The sequence below is a fragment of the Bison bison genome, unplaced genomic scaffold, assembly GCF_000754665.1.
Source record: "Bison bison bison isolate TAMUID 2011002044 unplaced genomic scaffold, Bison_UMD1.0 scf7180017864378, whole genome shotgun sequence".
Lineage (NCBI taxonomy): Eukaryota > Metazoa > Chordata > Mammalia > Artiodactyla > Bovidae > Bison > Bison bison.
The window spans coordinates 3,202,157-3,213,173 of record NW_011494950.1 but is presented as its reverse complement, the minus strand read 5'-3'; the positions used below and the strand labels follow the sequence as shown (position 1 = coordinate 3,213,173).

General features: G+C 43.5%; 1 protein-coding gene across 2 annotated transcripts in view; it reads left to right on the top strand.

Moving 5' to 3' along the window:
- Positions 1-11,017, top strand: part of ITGA2 (integrin, alpha 2 (CD49B, alpha 2 subunit of VLA-2 receptor)) — a 110,641-nt gene that overhangs the window by 500 nt on the left and 99,124 nt on the right. The window contains exon 1 of one of the 2 annotated variants that reach the window (XM_010857169.1): positions 7-212. The exons of the other annotated variant lie outside the window; for it this stretch is intronic. Within the exon in view, the coding sequence (XP_010855471.1) occupies positions 155-212 (58 nt within the window). The 5' untranslated portion in view covers positions 7-154. Of the gene's footprint in view, positions 1-6; positions 213-11,017 lie in introns of those variants that run through there. 2 annotated transcript variants of the gene reach the window in all.

Here is an 11,017-nt window from a genome sequence, read left to right as displayed (position 1 = left end):
GGGCCTTGGCGCTCCCGGAGCTGCAGGGCAACTTTTCCCGGCTCACGCCCGGGAGCGGGAGAGAAGCCCTCGGGACGGCTTCTGGAGCGTCTCAGTGTCCTTGGATCCCCGCGCAAACCCACAGCAGCTCCAGCGCCAGGGCGACGGGCTCAGGATGCGGCCAGGACGGACAGGCGGCACGCCGCTGCAGCTGGTGTTAGTGTTCAGTCAAGGTAAGCGACGTCTCTGCTCCGCAGCGGTGGCAGGAGGAACCTGCGTGGGTCCCCGGGTGAGGGCACGAGCCAGGAGTTCTGCGCCAGGGAGGCGCGGGCGACGCGCGTCTCGGCTCTGATTCCACGTGGACCCAGGCTTCCAGCCATCCCAACGGGACGGAGAGAGACTCCCCATTCCGGCTCCGGCTCGCCCCCGCCTGGTGTCCTCATAAGGCGTGTCTCACCCTGTCTGTAAAGCACCTTTCGAACTTAACTGGAAGCGCGCTTCGCTCTCAGGCACACACGCAAGCGCACACAAGCATGGGGGAGTGGGGATTAGCGGGGCGCCTGCAGTCCGGCTCAGACAGGTGCCCCGCCAGACCCGGACTCCGCGGTTCTGTGCATCCCGGCAACTCGGTCCTAGGAGGTAGCCTGCCCCTCAGCGCGATGCCTGGTGGCGTTGCAGGAGCCTGGGAGCCCAATACGCTTATTTTTCAACCCGGAGCGTGTGAATAATGTCCTCATTTCTCCAGAACGCAGCACTGCTGTATCTTCCCTTGGGGGACGTAGGAAAACCTAAGTGCCTCTTAAATGCTTGGCAGAGGGGAATTCTTCTGCCCTTCTGCCTTCCTCTTATTGTTGTAACGTCGTCTATTCAACGAATGTAAACTTAGGTCCGGAAAAAGTTCTTTCCACTTTCTCGATCTCTGGCGCTACAACAAAAGAATTACCCGCTGTTGTAGCTCCTAGGGCAAGGCAACGAGAGCCGGGTCCGCCCCTCTCCTGACCCCTTTTTCACTAAGTGAGGAAATGAGTCTAGGGGTGCGACCACAGTCCATCAAGAGTGCCTTGTCCAAACTTTATCCAGAGCCTCGTGTGTGCTTATTTCAAGAACTTTAGTTTACTTTTGGGGTGAAGTGGGGGAGTCACATTTGTATTTTGTAATTTGAATAGCTAGCAAAAAAAAGTGGTCTCATTTTCAAATGTTTATAGCAAGAGGATAAATCTTTGCTAAACTGCCCTCCTTTGAGGCATGTAGCCAGTTGCTGTCCTTGATCCTGAAAGAAATCTAATGTAGAAGATCCTGTAGCCTTTGCTCCAGGTTAGGGAAATAGCAGAAATACAGAAAAATAGCAGAGAAAGAGAAATAGTCCTCACCCCAGCAGAGAATAGGCATCAGTTAGTTTTCTTATCTAATCCTGGGTCTGCTACTTCAGATATTCTCTCCTGGGACCCCAAAGATGTTCTTAGGGGCCATCAACCCTAATCTAGAGGTTTCAGATAAAGTTACTTTCACCTTGAGATTCAGTCCCTGGAGACCACCACCTTCCCAAGAGCTAATGGACCCTTCAGCCCAAGCTTTTCAGCTCTCTTCAAGTACCCTTTATTAACAGAAGCTATGGAAGTATAACATCATTTTCTTATTTTCGAAGTGTTGAGGCTTGTTCTTAACAAAGCAGTGAGAAATAATTTTAGAGGAATGTGGTACTGCAAGGCCTGAAGTCAGGTTCAGAGTTTTCTTTCCCCCAGAGTTGGTTAACAAGGACAGCTCGACACCTTGCTGCAAGCCAGCGGAGGTGATATAAAATGACATCTGTCCACACAGTTTGTGTAGTTCCTTCTTCCGCCTGCTCCAGGTATTTCCTTACTCAAGGAACAGGTTTTCTCTTAATTCAGGATGATCGTAATAAAGCTTTCTCATTTGTGATCTGAACCCAAGTTCCCAGGAAAACAGCATCATTTTTTTAATACCATGAATATCCAAGATTAAAGTGAATAATTGAAAGCTCTCAGTTTGTGACAGCTACAGTTTTTATGGCATGACCCTATCTGTATAAAATTTTTGAGCACTCATCATTATTATACATACATATTTGTAGTTGTTTATAGGTTATATCCATGTATAATTGTTCAATATAAATACCAAAAATTAAAATGTAAAAGGTTCGTGTGTGTGTGTGTGTGTGTGTATTTATACTTCTAGCATACACTCCAGCATATAAGCCAACCACTGTAGAAACTTAAAACCCTCAAATCTCATTTTAACACTTAGATTCAGATTGGCTGTCTGTAAACATTCTCACAGGTATTTAAGAAAAAGCAGTGCTCTTAGTTTGGTTTCGTATTTATCACCTTTCATTGATCTTCCTTGATTTAAGTGCTTGCAATCATTGAAGTGGTAACCAGCAGGTTGAGACTGGAAAAGAAAGACCATAAGAGCCCTGGATAATCCATAAACCAAGGTCCATAGAGGAAAGGAATGTGATTTTTAAATGTGTGATGTCACTTACACTCTCTAGTGTGTTGCTTGGCCAAGGATAATCCTTGCCCCTGGATTCTAGGCCTCATCTTCTGCTATCTCTGGTACCCTGCCCAAGTCACCCCTGTCTAATGAATATTTTCAAATCCCTAATTTCCCCTCCGGCTGTAAATATTCTAATTTCCCTCTTAGTAAGCAGGTCCTCCATCAGTATGTGATTTGGCCGCTCTTTCCTCCTGAAACACCGTCTATCCCTGGCTTCTGTTCTCCCTGCTTGTCTCCTATTTTCCTGGCTCTTCTTCCTTAGTCTCCTTCACAGTCTTGGCTCTTTGACCCAGTCCTTGTTGGTGTTCACAGAGTTCCATGCTGGATCCTCTTCCTTCTCCCAGTTCTCTTTGGGCCTGCTCCCCACTCAGGTCAGCATCTCCAGCCAACTCTGCTGAGTTCCGGTTCGGTAAATATCTCCACCTAGGTGACTTTGGGTCCCCAAACAAAGTGGATACCTCTCCTCTGAAAATTTTTCCTACATCATCTATTAGTGTTTAATGGCAGCATTATGGTGGAAACATGAAAACCAGGATCTCTTCCCTTATTGGCAACATGTTCTCTCTGTTCTCCCCAACTCATGTGCCTTCTGCTCCCACCCAGTTCAGGCCCTCACTTTTTTGTCTCTGGACCCCTACTGTTTTTAAGCTGGTTTAACTGTGTGTGTTGCTTTGTCACCAGGGTTATCTTTCTAAACATTTATCTGTATCCAGTCACCCCCTTGTGTCAAACATTGAGTGGCTGTCCAGATCACGTAGTGCAAAGTCCCAATTTTGTGGCATGTCATAAAGTCTTTCACCATCTGACTGCAGCCTTCCTCTTCAGCTTCTTCTCTGCCACACTCACCCTGCACACACACACAAGCACACACACTGCACATAGGCACATCCACAGTACATACATCCCCGAGCCACTTGTACACACCTATGCACACCATTCTGTATTCTGACTGCACTTGATCATACCATATTTGGTATTAGAATATTTTCCAGATTATGTTATTTTGCCTTCACTGCCTTGATGCTTTTTCCCTTTTTCTCTCATCCGTTTGCAACTCACCTTTGTTCTAAGTTAAAAGAGACAACCCCGAGTAAAATGATAAAGTAGGGAAGTTTTTATAATAAAAAGGGAAATTTTAAGTAATCTCTTATTTCCAGGACCTATCCTCAACGACCTCTCTCCACTCAGCCTCAGCCCCTCAACCACCTTAGGCCACCACCAATATGGTAACTCCCTTCCTCCACGACTCTCCATCTACATCTGCCCAAGGTACACTAAGCTTTACTCTCCTAAATACTGGTTCTGGAGCTACTGTTCTGATTCACATTCGTGGAATGAGGCTTAGGATTCAGTTTTTAAGGGACTTTCCTGATGGTTCAGCATGTAAAGAATCCTGCTGCAATGCAGGAGACACAGGAGATGCGGGTCCAATCCCTGGGTCGAGAAGATCCCCTGAAGGAGGAAATGGTAACACATTCCCAGTATTCTTGCCTGAAAATCCCATGAAAAGAGGAGCCTGCCAGTCTACAGTCCAAAGGGTTGCAGAGAGTCATACATGACTATGCATGCACGCATGCCATGCCATTCAGTATTTAAAAACAATTACTCATACATTTCTGATATACAGCCAGGTTTGGAAGTAATTGCTTAAATACTGCACCTTCTCTTTCCTAACAAATTAAAATTCCAAACTGCCTGTACCACCCTGTTCTGTGGTGACAACCAAGTCAGGTGTATTTCAGCACTGAGAGAATGCATCAGGTCAAGTGAATTCCCTCTAAAGTAGGTGATGACTGCTTCTGTCTTAGTGTGCTGATAGCCCTGGACATATAAAAAAGGAAGAAGCCTGTTAACATAAAGAGATGAGCATCTAATGGTAGAATTTTAGACATTCAGCCAAATAAAGACCATTTAGTCTGTGTGTCAAAAATAAAGAATTTCTAGTGTATTATCAGTACCATTTGCGTTTCCATTATGATTACCCTTTCCTGTTCTTCATCAAGCACAACAAGACCAACAACATCCTCTTCTGTGGCAGATTTGCTTTCTCTTAGATGACATTAGCCAGCAGCTACTTTCAAGGGGACAGTCACAGAATTGTTCCCGAATGTTGATTGCTAGAAGTAACAGGTTCTCTTTGATTCATGTTCCTTTCCAACTTCATAGTCATCAGTAAGAATGTATTGGTTGAAATACCATGTCTGTCTGTCTCTTTCTGAAAACATATGTAAACCTACTCTACTTCCCCATAGTAACTCTCATTTGGACAAAATGTTCAAGATATGATAAAAAGATATTTCAACACTCTATCTTTGCCTAAATTTGAAATAACATATCTGCTGTTTCAAAAATCATGTCTACTACTCAAACCAACTCAGCTAGACCCCCATATTTATTTGAATTTAAGTGATATGTGAAATTAAAAGACGCTTACTCCTTGGAGGGAAAGTTATGACCAATCTAGATAGCATATTGAAAAGCAGAGACATTACTTTGCCAACAAAGGTCTGTCTAGTCAAGGCTATGGTTTTTTTCAGTAGTCACGTATGGGTGTGAGAGTTGGACAATGAAGAAAGCTGAGCACCAAAGGACTGATGCTTTTGAACTGTGGTGTTGGAGAAGACTCTTGAGAGTCCCTTGGACTGCAAGGAGATCCAACAATTCCATCCTAAAGGAGATCAGTCCTGGGTGTTCATTGGAAGGACTGATGTTGAAGCTGAAACTCCAATACTTTGGCCACCTCATGCAAAGAGTTGACTCATTGGAAAAGACCCTGATGCTGGGAGGGATTGGGGGCAGGAGGAGAAGGGGACGACAGAGGATGAGATGGCTGGATGGCATCACCGACTCGATGGACGTGAGTCTGAGTGAACTCCGGGAGTTGGTGATGGACAGGGAGGCTTGGTGTGCTGCAATTCATGGGGTCCCAAAGAGTTGGACACGACTGAGCGACTGAACTAAACTGAAGTGATATGTGGGGCCCTTACATGCCAAAAATGTTTGCTTTTATACATTATCAATAAAGCAGCACTTATACAAAAGAAAATGTAAAAAATTTCAGGAAGAGTAGGGAAAATATTTGGGACCAAAACTATCATCTTGACATCATATAAATGCTACCACCAAAGTCATAATCAGCCTAACTTAGCTTCGGACATTATGGAAAGACTAAACACAGCATAAGAGGGAAAGAACCATGGAAAGCGGTTACTCTAATCAGTAACTCCAAGATGCAGAGTGTGTGTATGCTTTTGTTATGGTAACTAATGATTTACCAGGAGGAGCACACAGAATAATGACTCTCTAAAGAGAAGAATCTTGTTACCACAAATCCTGAGACAACAATAGGTCTTGTGTATGAAAGTGATCCCTATGATCCCTCTTCTGATGAGATGTAGATGCTTTGCTGCTCTGGTTACAGTGAATTCCATAAAACTAGTTTTTGATCATATCTTTATGTAACACTTGCTTTATGTAAGGCAGTATGCTGGGTCCAATGTAGAACCATGGGGAACTTGAAATGTGGTCCAGAGAGGTTGTAAGCTGCTTGGAACACATCTGCACATGAGGGAAAGAAATTGTCTCAGTCCCTGGGAGGGGGCTGCCTAACCAATTTCATATCCTGACATCCACCTTTCTTACAGAAGCCCAGTTACTGGGTTAATCTCTCCTCTGCATAACTAGGAGGTAATTGAAGGGTAATTGAACTGAACCAGTGATGGTGGCCCCAGATCTCTTGCTACTATCTGATTTGGACATGGGCATATAATGGAATTTTAGCCAATGAGATGTGGAGAAAGCTTTCTGTGTAATTTAAAACTTGTTTTATTTTTGTTGTGTTGTCTATGTCTATAACAAAGATATAATGTAAGTTTTTATAACATAATAGATGTCATGTGGTTTCATGAAATTAATTGCTGAATAAGTACAGATACATTAATTGCTGAATGAGTGGTACAGATCTGCTCAGGGACTTTTGGGAAAGAATTTTTTATTCCTAAGAGAGATACTCGTTAATAATAACATATTGTCAGGTCTAGATGGGAATCTTGGAATAGCCGTAGCCATCTTGCAACCATGATGTCAGCTAGCCTGGGGATAAAGCCAACACACTGGCCTAGTGGAAAGAGAGAAAGAAAGCAGGTCCTTGATACTGACTTTGAGTTTCTGAGTTACTGAAATTTCAAGTCTTCATACCTCTTGGTGTTTTTAAAAATTTCCATGTAATTTGAAACGTATGTTGTTTCTATTGTTGTGTTGTCTATGCCTATGACATAACCATGTAACGTAAGTTTTGATAACGTAATAGGTGTCATATGGTCTCATGTTGCTGAATTAGTGGTATACAACTAGATGTTGAATTCAGAGGATGGAGAAATATCACTGAGACATGTTTGAGTATCAAACTCTGGAGAGGCCATCCTAGGGAATAATCGTTACCGTTCAGCTCTGCTGTGAAGTGCTTTGGAGTCCAGTTCTTTTTAAATGACTGTAAGCGATAATGTATTGTGATCAGGAGTAGGCTCCATCTCCTAGTTCCTGAACCAGATGTCTCAGATGCTTGAATAGGAAAGGAGAAGGCCATTATGCCAGGAGCACATTGCTCAAAGTATTCACAGAAAGTGAGAGCTGGGAGGTGAGCGGGCACTCTACCATGAAAGGCCTTTATAAGTCCTGGCACGGAGCCTGGAGTTTATTCTGAGGACAGTTGGAGGGCTCTGAAGGGCCTTGAGCAGGGCAGTGATACACTCAGGTTGGCTCCTTGGCAGATCACCCTGGCAGCAGGAGGGGACAGCGGAGTGAATGGTCTCATTTCAGCGTTAGAAATGGCAGTGGTCCAAACTCAGATAGCAGCAGTAGGGAAAGATAGCTGGGGACAGATGTGAAAGGAATTAAGGAAGAATCGACGGGGTTTGGTGATTGATTGACAAGAGTGGGAGACTGTAAGACTGATGCCTGGGTTTCTGATGTAAATAATTAAAAGGGGGGGCCATTCACTGGAACAGAGAAGGCTGAAGGAAGGCAAGAGAGCAGTTCAGGTTGACAGGTTGAGTTTGAGACAGCCAGGTGTACACGTGCAGTTATTAGATGGTTGTGTGTAGCGGTGTTAGGAACAGGAGCTAGAGTAAGTTGGGGATAGAGAGCAAGGAGTTGTGGGCATCTGGAGAGGGATTGAAGACGTAATGTTGATGAGTCAGACGGAGACAGACTAGCAGGTGACTGGCTACAAGCTGAGGAGCCACCTTAGAGGGTCAGGTGAGGAAGTGGAGATACCAAGGCGCGGCTGGAGGAGGAAAGAAAGGACTGTGGAGACTAGGGCGCCACAGAAGTGTTTCGAGAGCTTGGTCCACAGGATCAGCTCTTTCCCCTAAGTCAGGCAGGTCTGATGCCTTGGCGAGGGTAGTCTTCTCTGACAGACAAAAGCACAACCAGAGTGTTGTGGACTGAGGAGTCAACCAGAGATGAAGGGGGGGGGGACATGTCCGGAAGTTTGACAGGAAGAGAGGAGAAAGGAGCTAGAGGACTGAAGTGGGAACGTCTGCTTAAAAACAAATATTGGAGAAACTTGTGTAAACATCATCATTGTGAGGGTTTTTTTTTTTTCTTTTTGTTTTTTTACTTCTGTCACTTACGGTACTGCATGGTACCCTTGTAGTTTTGAAATTTACATTGAAGCATCCGTATTTGGCAGGAGCCCATGACATGAGAGGAGAAGGGGGGAACTGATGTCCGTGGAAAGGATGCTGTCAGGGATAAAGGAGACGGAGGGGGAAACTGGATGCCCTGCAGCCCCCCTGGACAGATTAGAAACCACAGATGATTACGTGAAGGAAGGCAAAGCAGATTCTGGGCTGTGAAATGGAGAGGATGTCAATTGATGAGAGAAAGGTGAAGCTGACCAAGGCCTGCAGAGAGAAGACAGCAGAGCTACGGGAATCGGCACCTCCCACCCTCCAAAGTGGCTGCTTGGGTTAGAGGAAGCTGATGTATATACACTTTTGTTTGCTTCAGAACATATTTACTGCATTAAAGCAGTTGTAATTAACAAGCTTACAGCTGTTTTTAGGGTGCGTAATATATAAAAATATTCCAATTCTATTAGTAGAATTAAGTTCAGTGCTTCAGTCACATTTTCTAAAAAAAAAAAACAAAGAAATTCTTTTGTAGCTATAGATTTATGTGTCTCCAGTTAAGCTTTTAATGCTTTATTTCTATCTAGCATAATAAAGATCCTCAAAAATATCTTTTGAGAAATCTGAGTCCCATATAGCACAGAGAATTAGTGTCATCTTCAAAAGGTTCTGTTCTTAAAATATTAAAGCCTTTTATTCTGTGTATAACTCAGTGGTTTTTTTCAAGGCATTTTAAACATTTCCATTAATATAAATTAGAAAAGAAAGCCTACTCCTAATTTTGTTAAAGTTATTAGTTCAAGGTATTTGTAGTCAAATATTTTATCCAGTCTATGCCTGCCTACTCTTGTACATGTAAATTACATTTACTAACCAGTATAAACTTGAACTGCATATTTTTGTAATGTTTTCAGGTTCATTGAATATTGGGACTGTTCATAATTTTCAAGTAGGTTTTTCTTCCTTTGAGAGAATGGTCTGTTCTATTGACCAAACAGTTCCTAGAAGATTCCTGCAGTATTATTCTGTGTCTGAAAGAGTAGCTGCAATTCCTCCTGTTATTAATTTAAAGAGACTAGAGACAGTTTGTACTACAGAAGCTGTACATAACTCCTGATCATTGAAAGGCGTTCTGTATAAAAATGAGGTTAATGTTTAAACAGAGCAATGGAAAAAAAAAGAGTGATGGACGCTGTATTGTCAGTGTAAGAGACTATTCCATTGTGTTCTGAAGAGCGTGTGCAAAGCCATTGTGTTCGTGGATGCCTTGAACACTGGCAGTTGTCATTCTCCTGATTCATTCAAAGGTGGCCTTTGTTGGTCTTTGTGCCGGCCTGATCTCATTTCCATGGATACCACGTAGAAATGCAGACTGAATGCAAGCTGGCTTCTGGTCAATTCTGTCAGATAACTCTATCCCAGATTGTTGACCAGCTTCCCTCAGGTCCTTTAACTAAACAGCCTCTTGGACACTTGTTAAGATATGGGCACTGAATTATAAAACCTTTTTGTAGCCATATTCTGAATGTTAGTACATAACATAGATATTTCAGAGTAATTGACTTAGTTTTCTGTGTACTTATGAACATTGTTTTGGAGGGGAGGGGGAACATAGCTTTGAAAATTGAGGTACTTTTATATGCTCTTTATTTTCCTTTATATAAATTGTAATAGCCCAGATTAAAAAAAAGTCTTAGTGTCAAATTGAAAGATAGTTAGATAATTTATGTAAATGTCATAGTGTCTTAGTTCTTTCAGGTTGCTATAACAAAATGCCACAGACTGGGTAGCTTATAGACTATACAAATGTATTTCTCACAGTTCTGGAGGCTGAGGAGTTTAAGATCAGGGTGGCGGCAAGGTCATGTTGTGGTGAGTGCTCTTTTCCTGGATCATAGTTGGTGGCTTTTGCCATGTCCTTGTGTGATGAAAGGGGCTAGGGGCCTCTCTGGAGCCTCTCTTGCAAGGTAGTAATCCCCTTCATGAGGGCAAAGCCGGAGCATCTCCCAAAGGCAGCCACCTCCTGGTACCATCATCTTTGAGGGTTAGAATTTCAATTTAGGAAGTTTGACAGGACACAGACATTCAGACTATATAGCATAGTAGTAATAATTGTGAAGTCCCTTTTATTATTGCAGTATTTAATTTTTGCCCCTAAGTAATCATATTTTAACAGATCAGTATCATTTCATTTATTTATTTATTTTTGGCTATGGTTCAGCTGAGACGAGAACTTGAAAGTGAAAGTGTTAGTCACTCAGTCGTGTCCCACTGTGACCCTATGGACTGTAGGCTGCCAGGCTCCTCTGTCCATGGAATTCTCCAGGCAAGCGTACTGGAGTGGGTAGCCGTTCCCTTCTCCAGGGCATCTTCCCAACCCAGGGATTGAACCTGGGTCTCCCGCGTTGCAGGTGGGTTCTTAACCATCTGAACCACCAGGGAAGCCCCAAGATGTGACCTTAGCCCTTTTTAATAGTACAGTTCCATAGTTTCTTACCTTTATCTGTGTTCTCTCTTTCTAAGATACAATTTAGCCCCTAACTCATATTCTGCTGCTGCTGAGTTGCTTCAGTCGTGTCCGACTCTGTGCGACCCCATAGATGGCAGCCCACCAGGCTCCCCCGTCCCTGGGATTCTCCAGGCAAGAACACTGGAGTGGGTTGCCATTTCCTTCTCCAATGCATGAAAGTGAAAAGTGAAAGTGAAGTAGCTGAGTCTTGTCAGACTCCTAGAGACCCCATGGACTGCGGCCCACCAGGCTCCTCCGTCCATGGGATTTTCCAGGCAAGAGTGCTGGAGTGGGGTGCCATTGCCTTCTCTGAACTCATATTCTATAATTCCTTTAATCCAATTTAGTTGTCCTTCTCACATGGACCTTTCATAGCAGT